General features: G+C 39.3%; 1 protein-coding gene across 6 annotated transcripts in view; it reads right to left on the reverse strand.

Annotated features, from left to right (window-relative positions):
• ZNF521 (zinc finger protein 521) overlaps positions 1-22,437 on the reverse strand; it is a 474,304-nt gene that overhangs the window by 94,538 nt on the left and 357,329 nt on the right. For all 6 annotated transcript variants that reach the window (XM_073631496.1, XM_073631494.1, XM_073631495.1 and 3 more), the window contains one exon: positions 6,650-6,781. In XM_073631496.1, coding sequence (XP_073487597.1) covers positions 6,650-6,781 — 132 coding nt within the window. The remainder of the gene's footprint in view (positions 1-6,649; positions 6,782-22,437) is intronic.

The raw sequence follows: 22,437 nt of genomic DNA on the forward strand, positions 1-22,437 counted from the left end.
TCACTGATGGGTGCCATTGGTTGGCACTGACCGGTGGCACTGATTGTCACTGACAGGTGGCACTGATGGGTGGCATGGGTTGGAACTAATGGGCATTGATAGGTGGCACCAATTGGCACTGATCTAGGAGAAGGAGAGTTTCCCATTGAGCAGTCAGGGAGGCATGTAAGAGCTGCTTAGTGTGTGAAACTGTAATGTAATGTCACTGCTTGCAGAGACCAGCTGTCAAAACTCAGCGCTGATGTTGGAGGTGGGCGGGACCAAACAGCTAGCCCATCAAACACAAGCCAATGGGATAGGGGCTGCTCTGTGTATGTGGCTCCGCCCCTTTCTTAAGCAGCCCAATCATTGGCTGGTGTTTGATAGCTGATAGAAAGGGGGCGGAGCCACATACACAGAGCAGCCCACCCAGCCAATATCCCGTTGGCTTGTGTTTGATAGGCTAGCTGTTCAGTCCCGCCCACCCCCAACATCAGCGACGAGTTTTGACAGATGGTCTCTGCAAGCAGTGACATTACATTACAGTTTCACACACTGAGTGGCTCTTACATGCCTCCCTGACTGCGCAATGTAAAACTGTCTCACCCGGCACACCCCGTGCACACGCCTATGATATACTTATACATTTAATGTCAATATTTTAATAACACAACTGCACAACCAAATTCTCAAACGGCTACAGTTTCTGTGCTGTCACCTGGTAAATGTGAGTTAATCTTGCAGTTGCTTCAAGCAAATGGGAAAAAAAAACCAATTCATTAAGTTTAGATAAGTAGTTGGGGAGGCAGTAAAAATATATGGTTGACCCGTGTTTTCAACGCCCCTCAATCTGCAATAACTTGAGGGGCCTATAGGATTCGTGCCAACAGCATATTCTATCTGACATGTAGTGATCGGCGGGCCGCAAGCCCACCAAACACAAACACAGGCAAACAGGGATGGGTCACAAAAGCCCTGCAACTGCATGCAATAAACACAGTTGCTGTTTTTTTTTTAAGGTTAAATAAGGGGTAAAAGGCATCACATCACCTCCTCACCAAATGCAATTGCCTTCGAAGCGTGATCTGAATGTGGATTGGTCTTCAGGACAGAGGGAGATTTAAATGCACATCTAAATCTACCCTAACACAGTTAATAGGCAAGACCATTTAACTCTTTCAGTTTAGTTAATTACTACAATGGCTGACAATATAAATGCAACTGTTGATCTGAGTCAGCATCAGTTTGGACCATAGAAGGTCCAACCATAAAATCTTGGTCCCACAATGATTAAAACGTTTACATGGTGTAGCACAGTGGCTAGCATTGATGCTTATCTGGGTTTGTACAAATTTCTATTCTTCTGAGGGTTTTTTACAGGAACTCTGGTTCCCTTTCACAACTCAAAAATATACCAGTAGGGTCACTGGCTTTCAGACAGACTTGCATAACTGTGTGTGTGCACAACCATGTGTATGTTTGTGGTAGGAATAGTAGACAATATGTGCCTTTGGAGACACATATTCAAGGTAATCTGCTGGGGGAAATTTCAGTATAATATGAACAAAAAAAGAACATTTTGCAATACATATACATACAGTATATTACCATAAATACACAGTTTTTAACATCATAAACGCATTTGAATTACGATTTTGAGAAGGGGATGAAGTCAGATGAAGTCAGGATGTTTCAAGCTAATTAAGCCGTAGCCCAGATGAAAAAGATTTTTTTTGTGTAAATAGACTTCATTATTTAACATGCATTCCTTACAACTTTTTAAATATGTGGGATAATTTTAATGTGGATACAGGGATATTTATTTGACAAAGATACATGTAAAAGGTAAATACAATCAACTGGATTTAGTAAAAGCTTCGAAACCAGGGCCTAAAGACTCAACCATGGCTGAGAGTCATTCCTAATTCATGCCTTAGTGACATATCTCCTGTGTTAATGTATTCAGTAAAGGCCAAGTTATAGAAGAAATAACAAAGCTACACTTCTACTTCAATTCCAAAGAGTTTGTGCTTCTGTAGAAAGCAAACTATTTCCTTCTGGTTCTATGGATTTAAATTTAAGATGCATTTAATACCTGTGACTGGTATGGCTTTCCATAATTGTCTGGCATGCAACAGACTGTGTACACCTCTTAAATGTGGTGAGATACTGGTGGAAAAATAGCTTGGATTGGTAAATTCTTTCTATAATAAGTGATAGTTTAAGCCTGGCATGTCAAGTTAGTGTTTTTGGGCCATGTGTACAGTCTCACACGCTTGAATCCCTCGTCTGGTTTAAAGCCCCACTCCAGGGTATCTTTCAACAAATCAATCTTTCCTTACCCCATCTGTATATAGGATTCCTTTTTTCTCCTCAACCTTTCCATGCCCACAAAAACAGATAAGATCTGTACCCATGATGTCACCAATACTCACTGTTTCTTTGCATCTTCTCAGACCATATAGGTGGGAAGAGGGTTGAACCGCATGTCATTTCCCTCACCACTCCTCGGCCCAAAGGAAACTACACATTCCATCATGCATAGCTCCCAACTGTCCCTGATTTCGAGGGACTGTCCCTGATTTGGAGCAATATCCCTCTGTCCCTCATTCCTCCTCATTTGTCCCTCATTTTGGTCTGATCTATATAGTTGTATATAAAATGCACTTTTTATCTTTCAAAAAGTGTTTCCCAGTGCTAAACCTTTCATCCAAATTCTAAATTGCTGCATTTGTCAATTTTAAAAGCCAATATAAAGGAATAGTAGTTTTTTTTTTGGTTATGTCCCCTTTAAGTGGGTGTGGCAGGGGGTGTGTCCTATGCCTATATACGTTTGTTAGTAGGTGTCCCTCATTCCCATCTCAAAATGTTGGGAGGTATGGATCATGTATTGGGATGTTAGTTTCTGGGTTGGGTGTCACTTAGGCTGGTTTGCGGGTGGTGTGGAGAGGCTTAGAATATGAGATGGTTTAGGCAAAGCTGTTGTACATTGGGGAAACAGGGCAGAGTTTCGAAAAGACATGCAGAAGTTCCTACATTAGAATATTACCACCCACTGATCCTACTGTAGTGATGAACACAGATTTTGCCCTTTAGTGGAGCTTTAATATTTAAAGTTGAATTCCAGATATGACTATTTTTGCATAGTTACATTAGTCCAGCTTGGTCCAATGGAACTATACATGTGCCATACCTAGCTGATCCCTGTGGAAGCTGGATATCACTGTAGTAGGCACTACCACTACAGTGATCACTGCTAACTTCTGGGTCCCATCTCAAATGGCTGCCCTGCTGCTTAGTGAATACAGGAGGTCACCTATTTGGCACAGGCACCATTCAGAGAACATACCTCATTTTTCTTAATGAATGCAAAGCATAATCTGATTGAATGCTTTGCATTCATGGAGGAAATGCAGTGTTCTCTGAATGATACCTGTTTTGAGTGAGCAACCTACTGTGTTCACTAAGCAGCAGGGTAGCTGCTCTGCACAGGACCCGGAAGCCAAGCTGGACCAATGTAGCTTTGCAAAAATAACCATACCTGCAATTTGGATTTGAATTGAATTAGGCCCTGGCAGCCTGCCAGTCTTCTATTTTCAGTGTAAAAAGACACAGCAGGTGCAGAGAAAGAGTAGGGGGAGCAGACTACTGAGGTTCAACTTATACAATTTTCCTGCATCTCTTTTGAAACTGTAATGGAAATTTGTAAGTTCTGTATATAATTGTATTGTATTTTGTATGTATTGCACATTGCCCTCACTGTGCACACAGCACTAATAATGTTTTCAGTAAATGTTTACATTCTTTCGAGTCCTGATTAGAATTAGCCTGCCTATGTAACGCCCCTTGTTACCATAAATGTACAATTGTAATATTAATGTGATACCTACGTAATCATGTGCATAAAAACCTTCAATTGCGTCATAATAAAGCAGAACAGTTATTTGGAAAGATGCTGAGCGTATCTTTTGTGTCTGTTCCCTACTGCAGTAGTTATTATTAATTTGGAACCACTAATCAATATGAGGATAGGAGTTGCCTATCATCAATTTAACCGAGTCAAAACTTAGGGATGAATTGCTCCACAGTGCCTGGAGCCACAGAGGCTAGCATGGGCTTGTTATAAAGTTTGTTTTCTTTTAGCAAAACATATGTAAATAATGGAATGTCAATTCGATTAGTCTGGCCACAGTTTTTAAAGCCTAGCTGAAGCTTCAGTTGGGCTTTAAAGAATATGTAAACCCAGCATTTCATATTCCTGATATGTGTATGTACTTGTATAGGAAAAAAAAAAAAAAAAAAAAAAAGGATCTCTTTGTATTGCTTCCTTTGTGTGAAATACCTGGTGTTCCTACCAGTTCCTGTGCTTACCTATTAAAAACTGATCAAAAGCAGGAAAACACACCATGGTCAGTTCTCTAGCTGTGCTGGGAACTCCGTGTGCTCTCCTCCAATGATCAGTCTTGCTCTGACAGCACCCCCCAACACACACACAGACATTCACTGGGAAATTCAGTGTGCTACTGCTTCTCCTCTTCCAGCTCTTATGCAGCTGAGAACATGTGATCACTTACAAAAAAAAAAAGGGTGGGGAACAAAAAGGTATTTGTAATGCGTTTTTGTAACTATACACAAAATGTTTTGCCTTTCATTTCTATCTTAACCGGTTCCCGACCGGCTCACGCATATTTACTGCGGCACAATGGCACCGCTGTGCCAAACCCGTATGGGTACGGGGTCCTCTTTAAGAGCCGCCAGAGGGCGTGCGCCCGTTGCACGATGGGGGACTCAATGCATGTGGCCGGTGGGTGTGATCGCATGTACGAGAGCCAGCATCCGGATTTGTGTGTGTAAACACATAAATCCCTGTTCTGTCAGAGGAGAGGAGACATATCGTGTTATGTCGCCTCCCCCAGTCAGTCCTATCCCCATACAGTTATAACACACTGAGGGAACACATATTTAACCCCTTGATCGCCCCCCTAGTGTTAACCCCTTCCCTACCAGTGACATTTACACAGTAATCAGTGCATATTTATAGCACTGATTGCTGTATAAATGTCAATGGTCCCAAAAACGTGTCAAAAGTGTCCAATCTGTCCGTCGCAATACCGCTAAAAATCTCAGATCACTGCCATTACTAGTAAAAAAAAAAAAGGCCATAAATCATTCTCATAGTTTGTAGACAATATAACTTTTGCGCAAACCAATCAATATACGCTTATTGCGATTTTATTTACAATAAATACTGTATTTATTGGCGTATAACACTCACTTTTTCACCATGAAAATTGGGTGCAAATAGTGCGTGCGTGTTATACGCCAATACTTAAATTTTAGCTGCCCCGGAGGGGACAGGGAGGGGGTCGGGAAGAGCGCCGTCAGATTAAATACAGTGAGAATCTCCTATTTACTTGGCAGCCTCTGTAATAGGAAGTCCTGTCTCCTGGGATGCCATTGGACCACTGTTCTGTCTATCATAGGAGATTCTCACTGTATGTAATCTGTCGGCGCTCGTCCCGCCCCCCTCCCTGTCCCCTCTAGACTGCAGATGGGCATCGATCAGGCTGCTGCATTGATGGCAATGGCGAGGCTGCTGCATTGATGGCAATGGCAAGGCTGCTGCATTGATGGCAATGGCAAGGCTGCTGCATTGATGGCAATGGCAAGCCTGCTGCATTGATGGCAATGGCAAGCCTGCTGCATTGATGGCAATGGCAAGCCTGCTGCATTGATGGCAATGGCAAGGCTGCTGCATTGATGGCAATGGCAAGGCTGCTGCATTGATGGCAATGGCAAGGCTGCTGCATTGATGGCAATGGCAAGGCTGCTGCATTGATGGCAATGGCAAGGCTGCTGCATTGATGGCACTTGTGAGGCTGCAGATGGGCATTCCTAATTAAAAATTTGTTTTTTTCCTGAAACTTCCCTCTTAAAATGAATGTGCGTGTTATACGCCTGTGCGTGTAATACGCCGATAAATACAGTATGTAGAATATATATTGACCTAAACTGATGAAGAAATTTGTTTTTTAAAAACATTTTTGGGGATATTTATTATAGCAAAAAGTAAAAAATATTTTTTTTTCAAAATTGACGCTTTTTTTTTGTTTATAGTGCAAAAAATAAAAACCGCAGAGGTGATCAAATACCACCAAAAGAAAGCTATATTTGTGGGGAAAAAAGGGCGCAAATTTAGTTTGGGTATAGCATTGCATGGCCGCGCAATTGTCAGTTAAAGCGACAGTGCCAAATCGTAAAAAGTGCTCTGGTCAGGAAGGGGGTAAAATCTTCCGGGGCTGAAATGTTAAACTGAATGGGTTGTCTTACAAGCTAATATTTTTCAATCACTTTAAGCTCTTTGCTCAGTCACTATGGCTAGCATGCCTTGCTATGCTACAGCCTCACACAATGGGAATACCTGCTGGCTGTGTGCATGTTTACTGCCACTCAAAAACGGCCAGAGGTATGTCAAGAAATCCTTAAAACTTTGCTTTTTCTTTATTTTCATCATACAGCTGTAATTTCTGTCTATATACACACAACTTTTTGTCCACCTATTTGATTTTACTTTAAAACAAGTAAAATACATTACTTGGCACTAAAACACAAATGTCAACTTTCTTTTAACACAGACACATCATAACTAAAGTATTTTAAGCATATTTACCTGTAAAACAGACAGGACATTTAAAAGTGCCTCCCATTCCTTCAAAGCTGTGCTCAATCAAATGGCACTGCAGTTTTGCTGGGGAGTCAAATGACTGGCTGCAGAGTTTACACTCATGATTAAGACCTTCATCTAAAATAGTAAAACAAGGAAAACATTACTACAGCAATCACATTGCAAACAAATGCTTTTATAAACAAATATACATTATATTGTTAAATGCAGACAAATGGAAAAAGGCTTTGTAAAACATTTTAAAATATGCATCTTAATATTTCCTCATCTTAAACCGAGTCAGTTTGTTTGGCTTTGTACATTATGTATTAATATTTACAGATGAATGCCATCTATGGCATATCTATATGGCTCCCTGAAGCCCTTAATAAACATGAAGTCAATAATGGATAGTAAAAATATCCATCCCCCCAATTAGAAAGTTCTTAAGTTCTGATATGCCCCCTTATATACTTGTGTATCTGGAAATTTTTTTTTTTTTATCCATTATAAATACAGGAGATTACTTTTTGGGGGGCTTAATAGCTATTGAAGGCCCAGTAACTCTTAACAAAGCACACGTTAAGCAACAGTCTTCTGTAATCCAGAATTTAACGCAACACAATGGAAGAGATTTGCATGGCAATTCATGCAGAATCATTGTGTCTCTTTTGTGTTCTTTTAAGAACACAGCAAGTCTGACAGATATCATTTCACCATTTTAATGAATAAAAATTATAAAAAAAGAAAACAATAAAAACAGTGTTTATGCAATCCTCTTTCCAACTGTGGTAAGCACAGTGTTTGATAAAAATCTAGAAGTTTTTTATTACGTTGCACAGTTTCAGATCTGTTTTCATAAAGATGAATGTCAACTAAATGTTATATAGTTTGTGGATGAAAATAGCAACACTTAAAGTGGATGTAAACCCGAAAAAAAACAATTTTTAATTAAGGTTTGCACCTTGTACAGTATAGGATTTCATATCATCTGTACCCAGTCTTGCCACGAAGAGTTACTCCAGCTCTGAGCAATCCTCTAATCTTTTTATAGTGAGATAAAAATGGACAGGCAGAGAAATAGGAGTCCCTTTCTCCCTCTTGCTGTGAGTGACAGGGGATTCAGATCCCACTCCTCCTCTCTTCTCCAGCTCTCCCGGGATTGGCTGCTCCACACCTCAGCATGATTGGACATGCTGAAGTCATGTGGTGACTTTTCTGGGTTTTGACTGGATGTTAGTTATCATTGCATAAGTTCAGTGTAAGAAATACAGAGAAGAAAATGCATGTTGACAAGGGGAGGGTAGAGGTGGGCGGGGAGTCCTCTGACATCACGACTCCACCCACCTAGCTCCAGATAACAGACCCACCCACAGAATCTGCAGTTTTTCGGGTATCAAAACAGACAGAGGGGAGACATTTGACAGATAAGGATTCATGCAGGAGGCATGTATATCCTTAGAGATAACCACTATAGCAGTAGTTTAGAAAAGATGAGATGGGGTTTACATCCACTTTAAACAGATTCTGAGCCAAGATCATCATAGGGATGAGTAACCTAAACCAAACCCAAACATTTGAATGTGTTCAAGCAGTTCAAACTCTGATACTGATTAGAGATAATCAATGCTTTGCATGTGCAGTGTCCAGTAATGTACTAGACTGCCCAAAGATCACAGAACTCTTGGAAAAATGTTATTGAGTTTGGTCATGTGATCAGTACCTACAAAGAAAAGTTGATTTCAAGGCAGGACTGAAGCCCTGAAGTTATACCTTCTTTTAAAAATAAAGACACTTGTATCTGTGATGCATATTCTACTTCCTGGCACTGCTTTGAAAGGGTGCATTCTCTTAGTATGCAGGAGAGTGACCATAAAGAAAGGTGGGAACCCTGCCAATGCTGTCACTTGAGACTGCTGTCAGAGACAAATTCTATCATTACCTTATGTCAGTAGCGACCATGGCCACGCATACTGTCACCACCTGTACCAAAGTAAAATCATTTTGTGGTGCAGGCATCCTAAAGACTCCCCGTATCCAAATAAAATAATTCTACATAGATTATACAATTCTGCTTACAAAACGTAAAATGTAGTGTACACAAGTAGTTAAGTACTTATAAAAAATTATACATTAACAAATTCTACAGTAACAATCTTTTTTTTTTTTTTTTTTTTTTTTTTATTGCTTATTTAGGTACCAATGCAAAAGGTAAGTATTCCAAATATTAACAACTATTGGCAAAGAAGTAAAGTAGTTAATCTAACCCTAAGCACTTGGCAAAACAGTTTAATAGCTCATCCACCAATATGTTCTTTTAACTACTATAGCACACATGACACAAATGTTGTAAATGTAATGGTATCTCCCTCATCAAGCTGTCATTTTCACAAAGCTGGAGCGCTTTGCCTTCTCTATTGTAACCAAGGATGAAATACTGTGTTGGCACTTGCGGCTCTTGATGTTCTCTATATACAAATCAAATCTTTTAAACAAGGTCTACAATTAGGAAATCAAACGAATAGCCTTTATATTTCAACGGTCTGATTAGATGCAAACACTACCGAGTGCAGACTTTAACAAAAGGTGCTGTAACTCCTAACAGAATGCAATAGCAAAGAACCATGATACACAACACTTGCCTTCACCAAACGGGGAAGGCTTTATACCCATAACCACCAATTAACCCACATATTAGAAGTGTGTGATTTTACATAAGGCTTGCTCTATCAGTATAGAATATAGCCCCGTAAGTATGCCATCTAATGAAAGGTATACAAAACCTCTTCATTTATGGAATCATAAGATAAGCTGTCGTCAGTACAATTCTATTTGATGGCAGTACTGCACCATATCTTGGCCTATACCAAGCAGCCCAGTGTATTTAATTGCATAACTTTGCTGTGATAAACTCCAGAAGGCAGTTCAAGTTCAAAGAAAGCATTTACTATATCCAACAATGCCTGTTGATTGACAGCAGGTGGGAGCAATGCGTAACACATCTGAACTGAAATTCATTTTAGAGAACCTCTAGCACAGCACAATATGATACTGTACGTACGACTCATAGATTTTAAATGCTTTTCCCTGTATTGACATAAGATTTTACTCTTTCCCATGGCAATACTGAAAAGGAAACCAAGGTAGTAACCAGGAAGGATTGCCCGATTTAAGAATGATTTCCTAACACCAGTAGGATCAAGAAATGAAGGCATGCTCAGATAAAATGTCCATTTCACTCTTACAAGGCACTTTGTGTGTGCCTTTAAGCAGCAGGTTGAATGAAACAAAATTGACAGATCCCGGCATCAAACACTATGGGGTTGATTTACTAAAACTGGTGCGTGCAATATCTGGTGCAGCTCTGCATAGAAACCAATCAGCATCCAGGTTATTTTGTTAAAACTTCATTAAACAAGCTGAAGTTAGAAGCTGACTGGCTACCATACACAGCTGCACCAGATTTTGCAGTCTCCAGTTTTAGTAAATCAACCCCAATGTGTGATGCAGGGATCTTTCTTGCCAGCTACACTATAATATTCTAACAAAGTGGACTCCAACCCACCAGAATACACTGATGAGCTTTTGCAGCCATTGGCTGCAAGTGCCTATTGAATGCTGGTTTTCCAGCAGGACCGCTAGACCGACTTCTGTTGAATAGACAGCAGTTCACACAAACCAAACGTCTTTTCAGTCTGTGTATACCCGGATTTAGAGATGTCATGGGGGCAGACTCACATTTTGCAGAATACTGTAAACCAAGAGATACTGAGTTAAGGGGGGTGGGGGGGGGGGGGGGGGCAGGGTTCTTAATTTATATACACCTACCAAAGGGAATATGGGCTTGTGTCCACATGGCAACAGACTCTCAGTCAAATAATAGATCTGTGAAGGGTCAATCTGCCCAATCTTGGGGTAAGGAAGGGGGTATTGGATTACCTAATTGCTTCTTATATTTCATGGTGACTCCAACAGCAAGATCTTTGCACTTGAGCTCTCAGGTCTGCCCACCTTCCAAAGCCAATTGGGCAAGAAAGACACTCCTTTAATTACATTAGGAAGAAGTAGCTGCAACTTCATAGCAGGGATTGGTTGGTATATCCCACTGTTCTAGTCCCTAACTATATTTAAAACAACTACAGCCCACTAGCTTCCACCCATATTTGAAACAGGTGTAATGTGCAATGACCCTTTAAAAGTGCATCAGAATGATCTGTATTGTGTTTGTTGGTAAAAGTGGCTAGTCATTCTAAGAGATTCAATAAATGTGTGCTGCTCTCAACTAACTACAGATACAGTATTCACAATGCAATAACTTATACTTGTCAAATGAAATAATTTACTGAACACAAAAATGTACTGCAAAAACCCTTTAATGCATAAAGTGCGACATTGTCACTGGATTGTAAGCTCATATGAGCAAGACTATCACCTATTGCATATTAATGCGGTCTCTTTTTTTTTTCTATACAACTTAATGTACTTCTATTTAGAAACATTTTATTTATTTGTATTGCCCAGCCTTGTATAGGACCACTCAACATAAAATAACAATAATACATTATATCTACACACAGATATTAGTTGAGCTAAAAAAAAAAGCATATTAGAAATGTACCAAATACACTAGCTGCAAATGATAAAAACTTATTCTGTGCTGAGGTATCTACATTTATAGAGCATTAGAAGCAACCAAAGGCCCCATTGCCAAATGTATACAGCATTTCCCCAAAAATAAGACCTACCTGGAAAATAAGACCTATCTCAATTTTCTAGGATAGCTGCACTATAAACCCTACCCTGAAAATAAGCCTTAGTTTAAAGTCTTTGTAAAATCATGTAATCCACGCTGTAAAAGGATTATATAATGTCCAGTGTGTGTCTTTCTGTAACATTATTGTAGAAAATACCTTATTTACAGTGTCACTGGACGCTCATGTGACCCACCGGAGCTCTTCTCCTCTCCTCCCGCTCGGAGCAGGGCTGATGTCAGCCGGGATCTCTGCAACTCCCTCAGCAGTGCTCGGAGTGGTGAAGAAGAGCTTCGGCAGGTCATGTGAGTGCCCAACGGTGCTGTAAATAATGTATTTTCTACAAAAATGTTACATAAAGACACACTGGACATTATATAATCCATTTACAGAGCAGATTAAATGATTTAACAAGAACTTTAACTAGGGTTTATTTTGGGGATTACAGAGATGCTGAGTCCTGAGCTGACAGGGAGGAAGAGGGGGAGAGAAGACAGGGGACTAATAAGACCTCCCCTGAAAATAAGCCCTAATGTATTTTTTGTATCCAAAATTAATATAAGCCCCAGTCCTTTTTTCGGGGAAACACTGGTAGATATTATTCTAGGTCTACATTCATTCCTAATGTCTCCCATTATTGTGCCGTCAGTTACTGGAGATCACGGGTGTCTATTTTATCAGCCAGTGAAATGGAGGTAAGCCATATATTTGTAACCTTGACGAACATAACCAAAGTCTAAGGATAATAAGGACCACAAAATGGAATGTATAGCTAGTGAACATGCTTAGCTCTTTAATACCCCTGTCATTCCTGACTCTGTGATATACAATGATCCTGTATAATGAGGAGGCTCTCAGTCACTTAACAGTCTACAGCAACATTTCAAAATTTAGATCAGTTTAACAGCGCTCTATTTTTTTCTATTCAGGTTTGCAGCCTTAACAGAACATCAAATCTGCATCATGTCTGCTGGGGCTGCCTGGGGCACTCCAATGATGCCATCACAATTCACAAGTCAAATCCTAACCTGTTCAGAAAACAGTCATAGAAGTCAGCAAATCTTCTGCAGAATAACATCTAGATTTTCAGACAGCTAAACCTATATGTAATTATCACAAGCTGTGCATGAAAAGAGACACTGGGATTTTAAAAATATTAGTATTTGTCACTGGCACAATTTACAGGAACATGAAATAATGATCGTATTAAAAAATAGCAGCACAGCTATTTTATGAAACACTGCAGCTAAAATATACCTTTAATGTACGAGCTGCCATTTCCTATTTCTGAAAATGTTGGTTGCTTGGCTCTGTCTGGCTTCAATATGTTTGGGTAACAGATGCAGAACAAGAATACTGCCAATAAGTATCAGATCGGTGTCACATATCCCTTTACCTATTCTGTGTCAGTGACTCAAAGCGTTGAAGCCAAAGCATTAGCTTGGCAGTCAGGGAACTAACATTCTCAAAAGGGAGAGCTCAGCAATGGCGGCCTCCATCATTTTCTCACTGGTGTATCTAAAGCTGCCTTCACATGGCCGCTTTGCACCAGTGCACCCCAGTCCCATTTGTTGACAATCTGCTGAAAATTTATGATGTAGGAGACTTATGTTTCAACATATTACACTGTAGGTTCTGTATAATTCCCAATCTACAGTGAGCTCTTTGGCATTAACCTGATTCACCACGTTTGGAGGAAGAAAAATACTGACTATGACCCTTAGAACACCATCCCTACAGTCAAACACGGGCCATCTATTGAAAAATCTTGGATGGGAACCTTCATCCCTCAGCCAGAACATGGGTCATGGATGGGTCTTCTAGCATGACAATTACCCAAAACATACCAACAAGGCAACAAAGGAGCGGCTCAAGAAGAAGCAAATGAAGGTCATGAAGTGGTCTAGCCAGTCTCCAGACCTTAATCCTATAGAAAAATTATGGAGGTAGCTGAAACTTCGAGTTGCCAACAGCCAAGAAACGTTAAGGATTTAGCGAAGATCTGTAAAGAAGAGTGGACCAAAATCCCCCGAGATGTGTGCAAACCTGGTAACCAACTACAAGAAACGTCTTACCTCTGTGCTTGCCTACAAGTGTTTCTCCACCAAGTACTAAGTTATGTTTTGATTGGGGAGTAAATACTTAGTTTACTCACTGAATTGCAACTCAATTTATAACATTTGTATCGTGTTTTTTTCTGGATTTCTGGTTGATATTCTGTCTCTATCATTTAAAATACACCTATGATAACAATAATAGACCATTCATTTCTTTGTAAGTGGGCAAACTTACAAAATCTGCAGGGGATCAAATTATTATTTATCCCACTGTATACAGAAAAGTCAGTACTGAGAAGTTTCCCACATTCACCAAACTATTGCAAATCTGTCTCGGAAACGTACAGGTTATTGGAGCAGGATGCCAAAGCAAAGACAACTACACCACCAGTGAACCTGTACACTACTGCCTGCAGTGGAATAAGGAAAGCTGTAATCAAGGTAAATAGAGAACTTTCTGACTTTTTTGCATTGTTTGCTGGATTTTATTAGTGGCTCACTGTATGGTTTTGCTTCTTGCTGGACACTGAACAACCACCACCCTTATAATAGTGAGAGTTATTACAAAATCATTAATATATCTGTTCACAGCCTAAGCAACTGTCTATTGTTCAGTAACTTTTTTCTGAACTACAACCATATATATTTAATCAAAAAAAAAAAAAAAAAAAAAAAACATCATGGATGGTCCAGGTCAACAGCAATATGATGGCATAACCATAGAAATTGGCTCAGGGCACTAAAAACCATCAGTGCAGATGCACATAAGAGCAGTATTTTCTTAGCATGGAACCCATAATTTACCTTTAGCATCCTACTGCAAAGTTTATTAAATAGCAGGCAATTGTCTGGTTGTCACCCCCTTTGCTTCTGCATTTTTCTTTTTCTGTGCATTATTCTGCATTAAATATAGTAGAGGTTGCTATAGGGTGGGGGCTTGTTTTCTGTTCCCAACCCACAGTAGCATAGCACACAGATGTGACTGGACCCCATAGAAAATAATGTCAATCCTCTTGACGCATTAAATCGTACAGGTGTGAACAGGGCCACAGGGCCCATTCACACCAGACGCAAAATAAAATTCTCTATTTTAGCATGCAGGCTAGTGTCCATTGTGACAGGTAGTGCGGGGCAGTGCTAAGCACTGTTTCAGCACATTGTAACTTTACTTTTTTTTTTTTACTTCACTGAAGTGAGACAAATATACACTTCATTTGTGGTCTCTTCACAGCAGTGCGTTGCAATGTATTTCGGTGCCATCGGATGCGCTGCAGAAAAAAACTCAATATGTGTACTGCATGGCACATGATACCAGAATTGTTGTGTGAATGGGGCCCATAGAAAACTACTGTTTTCTTCATGCCCTTGCTGTAATTAGCATGGTGTGCAGAAATCTGTCAGTCACCCCACATAGTATGAAAAAGTCTTAAGGTTCCATTCACACCAGGAGGTGTGACTGAATACATGCTCTTCTTGCACAATACTGTGCGTTGTGTTTAGGGCAGCCCATTAATTTCAATGGGCTGCCTTATGCCAAGAAACATGCAAAAAGGTGCCTGCTCTTTTTTTAAAAAATCACGTACTGCAGTACCATGCATTTTGCCAAACACGAATGCGTCTGCTGTGCGTCTGTACAGTGGCAGAATGTTTTGTTAGCGTTGCAGCAAAGCACAAGACTTTCTGCGTGTTCCCGCAACACATTTGTGTGAAGGAAGCCTAAAAAAATTGTAGTGCAAGCTCTGTAAAGCACGTAGGTACACAAACGTTTTGCCATAAAACATGTACATTGTGTAAGGAATGTATTATTGTGAAATTTAACAATTAAAGCTTAAGCTCTGACTTATTACAGTTCAGAACACCACCATTTAATCCATTTATTAGTATAAGTGCATTATACATACAGCTGGCAAATGTACCCAGTTCTCTGTTGATCAAACTTCTACATTCCCCTCCCTAAACTTGAAACCACCCTGTTTTGGGTGAACTTAGCCTTTCACAGTATGTATTCCCTTTTTGAAGCCAGTAGAGTTAGTTTGTAGGATGTTGCTGTAACTAGGCTGTTGCTCACATAACTATATGCTATACTCACATTGCCCTTATCTTGCAGGGTTTTTTTTTTTTTTTTGTAGTTTACTATCACTTTTATTAAAAAGCGGAGTGGAAAAAAAAAAAGCTACTTTACAGCCAAATTGCTGTATTATGCAAATGAAAAAACTTCGGTACCCAACACCCTCACAAACTACTACTGAATTTTACAACCTCCAATATCTTGGCTATTGAATACAGATCACACCGACCAGTAAAAAGTACCAATGCAGCATAATCATTTTAGTTTTTTCAGGTTCTGTCCTGATGAATACCCCTAAGGAGGGGAGCTGAAACACAAAAAAAACTGTTTATCTTTTTCACATAGGGACAAGCAGGTTTGAACATCTTTTTTCCCTTAATAAATGAAATCATCATTTAAAAACTGCATTTTGTATTTAGTTGGGTTATTATTGTGCAATATTAAAATTTGTTTGATGATCTGAATCATTTAGGTGTGACAAATATTCCAAAAAATTAAAGTTAATTAATCAGGAAGAGGGCAAATACTTTTTCACAGCTGTATATATATATATATATATATATATATATATATATATATATATATATATATATATATACACACATACATACATACACATACACTTTTAATTCTTCTGTGCAGATTTACCCTGGTGGGATCCTGGGTTACTGCATTTAATGTAAATCTGTCATGAAAAAAATACAGGGTCCTCCATTGCCAGACACCTTCTGAAAATAATCGTATTTTTAGGGAGGGTTTTTTTTTGTTTTTGTTTTTTTTTCCCATATGCAGAGGTTATGTAGAAGTTACAGATACAAAAATTGCTTAGTGAAGTTCTGTATTATAAAACAGAAAATGGCTTTTGTGACTTTAAACCGTAATACAATCCTCAGCACAGCGAAGACTATAGACCATAAACTTATGTAACAGAGCAGACATTTGGTGCCACAGAGGAAAACAATATAAAGAACAAGTTGAGATTTGTGTCAGTACTAAAATGCATGGAGCATTCCATGTGTATCCATTCTGAATATAGCACCTTGGAACTGCTCACAGATATAACTGTAAAACACTGGGTAAAATTACAGCCTGCAGGATGTGCTGAGGGGAGGAAAAAAAAAGAAAACAAACATTTCCTTGTAGGCGTCCTCCAGCACCGTTAAAGTTGTAATAGCTCAAACTGTGAAGGCTGAGAAGACGCTAGGTTTCCATCAGTAACATAGGTTGATAACACCCTTAAGGAGTCAGATCGTTAAACAAGAAATCGCTTCATCAGACCCTGATCTAGGTGCCCTAACTTAATGCTCTTTTCCCTGAAACACATTCCTAGTTCAGATACCATCAAATGTTCATTGGCTATATCACATGCAGCTTTTATTCCCGAAGTCCATAGAGACGTCTCTGTATTGTTTGATCAACACATCAGCCATTACAGAGCACCAATTTGTAACAGTGTGCAAGTAAAGGGCTTTCTTTATACACTTCCCCTCTAGAGACTGTCCAGAAAGGTCCTTCAACCTTACATACTGGATATGTCCATAGGCTAGCATCCAAAGCAATCTACCCCCTCCCGACACATTATAATATGTCAGGGAATTTACCGGGAGCTTTGACCACCACAGCAGTAAACAAGGAAGAAAGATTTAAATAGCCTGCAGTTGCTATCAGTGAAGAAGCTTAAAATGACCTCTTTTCAGAATGCCAGTATATGTATTTTCAGAATCAGAAGGAAAAGTAAATCATAGAGCACACTAAAGGTTTTCTGCCTATAAACTAGTGTGATATTTTGCTAAGAGCTGCAACAGTAAAATAACGGTTTAAATGTTGGTATGCCTATATAGATGACAGATAGGAGTGCACAGTATTGACAGCACAGACAGCCAGCGGATGTAATATAAGCAACGATTTCATCCTTTTATATCTGGAGATAACCTGTAGAAGGTAAATCCGTTTATCTGCAGATATGAAAATCAATGGCATTATAAGTACACAAAAAACAAAACGTGTACCTACTCAGAAAAATAAATATCTACACACACATATACTATATATATATACACATATACATACACACACATACAGCCACTATAAGAAGTCTACACACCCCTGTTAAAATGTCAGGTTTCTGTGATGTAAAAAAATAAGTGGTAAAATTAAAGTGGTACGCAATGTTGTTTCTAAGTTGCATATATATATATATATATATATATATATATATATATATATATATATATATATATATATTTACACATATACATGCACACCCCAACAAACCTGTATACAACTTAAATATTGCTTGCCACATTAATTTTAATAAACCCTTTTAAATTAAAAAATTATAAATATATATATATACATACATACACACACACACATATCTAATAATAGGTAAAAGCAAAAATACAAACAGCAGTACAAGTGTAGTGTAGAAACCTTGGCCTAACCTACAACCAACGTTCTGATCGCTAGCACTGCCTGCCCTGCTCCCACCTCCTGAGACTTGCTGTTGGCCAACCATCACAAATGATGAACCAATAACAAGACTCAGGAGATGAGTAGAGCTGTCAGTGACCAGAACTGGTCAATATTTGCATGCGAGAGCACCACAAAATGTAGGGCTTTGAGTGATCTATGGTCATATGAGAGGACAGAACTATTATGATGGAGGCTCTTAAACCAGCATAATTATTTTAGGTATTAAAACATTGAAAAAAATACTTTTTTTCTTAATTGACAAAGCACATTCATATTCAAACTTTCATTTAAAATGTTAGGGGGTCTACAAAAAAAATGCTTTGCATTCATAATACTTGTCATTTTGTAAAATGTGTGAAAATGTCTCTATAACACCTATTCAAAGTGGGTAGTGTCCTCTGCAACAATTGCACAAAAACCATTTTCTGCACTGTACTTGTGCTTCCTTTCTTGGCTCACCTCTTGAGGAGGAAAAAAAAAAAAAGAGGACCATCATCTAATGGAATTTGAAGGGGTGGCAATGTTACCGATACTGCACCTAGAGGAGGCTGGTCATGTTCCCAACGCTGCACCTACACGGGGCTGGTCATGTTACCATATCGCACCTACATGGGGCTGGCCATGGTATCAATGCTGCACCTACATGAGGCTGGACATGTTCCCAATGCTGCACCTACATGGGGCGGTCATGTTACCACATTGCACCTACATGAGGCTGGTCATCTTATCAATGCTGCACCTACATGAGGCTGGACATGTTCACAATGCTGCACCTAAATGGGGCTGGTCATGTTACGAAGGCTGCATGTACGTGAGGCTGGTCATGTTCCCAATGCTGCATCTACGTAAGGCTAATCATGTTGCCAATCCTGCACCTACGTAAGGCTGGTAAATGTTACAAATGCTGCAACTACACAAGGCTAACTAACTAGCAGATATGCAAAGAGGAAATCTGCATACTACTTGGTATCTAATGCGCTGTATATCATCAATATATGGCAAGAAGATATTTCATTTAAATGAAAGTTTGTTATATATGCAAAATGTGAAAGATATTTTTAGGATTCTGAAACATAGCTAAGTAAGCTTCCCACCCAGCAGGCAATAACATCCACCAACTTAAAAACAGAGTGATCAGGCAATCCCCTGCTTCTGCTTTCCTCTATCACTGCTAAGCCACTTTAAGGGCTGGTTCACACCAGCCACTGCATTGCAGTTTGATCCAACTGAGATCAGAGCAGTTTATTTTTCTAATAAACATTATTGAGATGTCATACAGACATCTCAAAGTTAAATTGCCATACGTGCGATGCAAGGCCATATATTGCCTTACACTGTGCTGAAAAAAAGTTCTGCATGCAGTACTTCATTCAGCGCACCATGCATGCACATAGAAGACCATGCATTGGAACTGCGCTGGAATAGCCTCCCAACGCAGTTCCACCACATCTGGTGTGAATCTACCCTTAATACTTTCACCAGAACAGCAACTCCACTAGCAGTGTCCACTACAGCCTAATTAACATGATGCTTATTTATTTTCCCAGCCATCTGACCACATTAAAGGCTAATTTCACCTTTACCAACATGTTACACCCATATTTAGGGTGTAACATGTAGCTAACTGCCATTTCCCCTTACCCTGTGTCCCACCTTGTGACAGTGGGTTCTTCTCCCCACAGCTGCGGTCATATTTAAAATTGGCACGGCTGTGCAGGGCTCCACCCACACAGCCACATCATTCATTTACAGCAAGTGAATGAGTACAATACCTCCACAGCAGACAGACTTGTAGTTCTCAATGGACTACAAGCACACTGATCAGCGCCCTCATGGTCAAATGACATGTCCTACAGTTCAGCAATTGTCTGCTAGTACAGATGTATTGGCAGAGAGTAGCACAGAGTGTCTACAGGAGCCTAGCATTGCACCCGTGATCCACTGATCCAGGGGGCCACTGCTGTGTAGAAAAATAAATGCACTTTTTTTTTACTTGCAAAAACATGTACATTTATTATTTCTTACACAAAGGTGAACTTCACCTCTACGGCACCCAACCAAAGCCATAAACCAGTAGTGTATTGAAAACCAAACTATGGTCTCCCATTAAAAACAATGTGCTGTAGCATTGAATTATGAGTGCGTCTGCACTCCTAGTCCCACCAAAGTCTCACAAATACCGCTGAATCCTCCCACTGAGGTGCATCTTCCAGTGATGATGTGGCAACAATGCTGCACTGCTCCTGAATTCAGAGCGGAGTTGTACTCTCATATAGGCTGTGTCTGGTTGCAGAGATGAAAATGTTCAGTAGGGTGTGGCTGTCAGCATTGTCACTGCTCATCACCAGCCTATTGCTTGTCAATCAGCACCTTACTACACCCATTTCTCTCCACTGCTTTCAGAATGGACAACACTGCCTCTGTGGCTGAAACCCTCCCACTTGGTTCACACTATGAATCTATGAGCCACACTGCATTCCTGTGCAATTTACATGCAATTCAGTGTGGTGCGATTTGAGCCTATTAATTTTGAATGGACTCAATCGCACCACATCTCACCAAAGTTGTGCATGCAGCAATTTTAGAATCACATTGTAACTGGATGGCATGGTACTTTTGTACCATGCCATCCAGTGCCAGCAAGCACATTGCATTTGCAACCAGAGTTTGGAGTATCCTTCGAATTGCACTGACACCCAGGGCAGTGCGATTTGATTGCAGATGGAATGGGAATGGGAAATGCACATGAATTGCGGGGATTCCCACACCGCATTAGTAAGAACCTAAGCTTAGAGAAGGTAAAGAACTCTTTTTGTTCTCTTTAAGGGGCTTGTGCATCACATAGTAACTGGATTTGATCTTTTAGACTTTCATACCAGAGCTCTTTGTTGTACTTTATACAGAATACTTTATTAATCCCAAAGGGAAATTGGGAAATTAACTATCTTAAAGAATATTTGCTATGCCAGGTGGCACAGAATGATGCATACAATATATTCAGCATTTATCATATACAATATTAAAGCTTACACCGGTTACTTTCTTTGTGGTACAATGCAACAGTAACAAATAACTTACAGAGAAACTTTGATATCCTGGCTAAAACCAGAATTAAGCAAAAGTCAATCTAGTGCATCTTTCAGTACCATCATTCCTAGAGCAAGGGATGCATTTCACTTCAACAACTGTTCACTTTCCTGCTTGGCTGCACTTACTTCTGTTGCTGGAAAGTGAACTATGTGAGCCACATGTTTACTAACAGTACATATTTCACTACATAACTGCTCTGACTCCCATGAATTACGCGCAGCTAAAACAGAAGAAATTAACATATTTTATATGCAGCTAAAAAAAGACAAGTGTGCTCAATATGCTTAACATGTTTACTTGGAAACTTGCAACTGCAGTACTGCAAACTTCTTGCACATTTAAAAGAAAAAAAAAAAAAAAAAGGTCACCTAGGAATATATATATATTTTTTTATTGAAACCATCTAACAAAAAAAACAAACAAAAAAAAAAGATGCAGTATCTTCTCAATAGTTTGTTAATTTGAAATTTAATCTATACTGTAATTCTTTGCAACATCAAGAAAAATGTAATAATCTAACTGTACAAAGTTTAAGGCTATATGCACACTGGGTTTAAAAAAGGCCAGTTCCCTTGGCAGAAAAAAAAAATATAGAGCGTTTTTGTACAGGAGTTTAGGAGAGCTTAGGATTGTTTAGCGTTTTTTTCTGCCAGAAAGCTCCAATCAAAAATGCAAACCAGGAGGGTGTTTTTTCCCTGCTTTTAAACACTGAGCTTAAAATATGCCTCTAAATGTCCTAATGTGCATGGACACTTAAGATAACACAGAGCTGTTTCTATAGGCAGAACACAAAACCCCTGTAGAAGCAACAATCTTTAAGCCAGTGTGCATGGACCCTAAAAAAAGAACACTAGCCAATAAGAAATACTCCTAGATCTGGGTACCTACTCTATTTCCTTTTTAAGGATGCCATAGTAAGCAATGTTTTTGGGAATTAAATGGGGGAATGGAAAAAGTCTGATGTAGTTAGCCATTTCAGCCCCGGAAGGTTTTACCCCCTTAATGGCCAGGCCATTCTTTTGCGATACAGCACTGCGTTACTTTAACTGACAATTGCGCAGTCGCGTAATGCTGTACCCAAATAAAATGATGTCGTTTTTTCCCATAAATAAATCTTTCTTTTGGTTGCATTTGATCACCTCTGCGGTTTTAATTTTTTGCGGCAATTTTGAAAAAACAATATTTTTTACGTTCTGCTATAAAACACATCCAGTAAAAAAATAAATTTTTTTAAATATAGGTAAATACTGGATGTATTCTGCTACATATTTTTGGTAAAAAAAAAAAAATCCAATAAGCGATAGGTTTGCGCAAAAGTTATTGCATCAACAAACTATGGGATAATTGTATGGC

Source organism: Aquarana catesbeiana, linkage group LG05, assembly GCF_042186555.1.
Source record: "Aquarana catesbeiana isolate 2022-GZ linkage group LG05, ASM4218655v1, whole genome shotgun sequence".
NCBI lineage: Eukaryota > Metazoa > Chordata > Amphibia > Anura > Ranidae > Aquarana > Aquarana catesbeiana.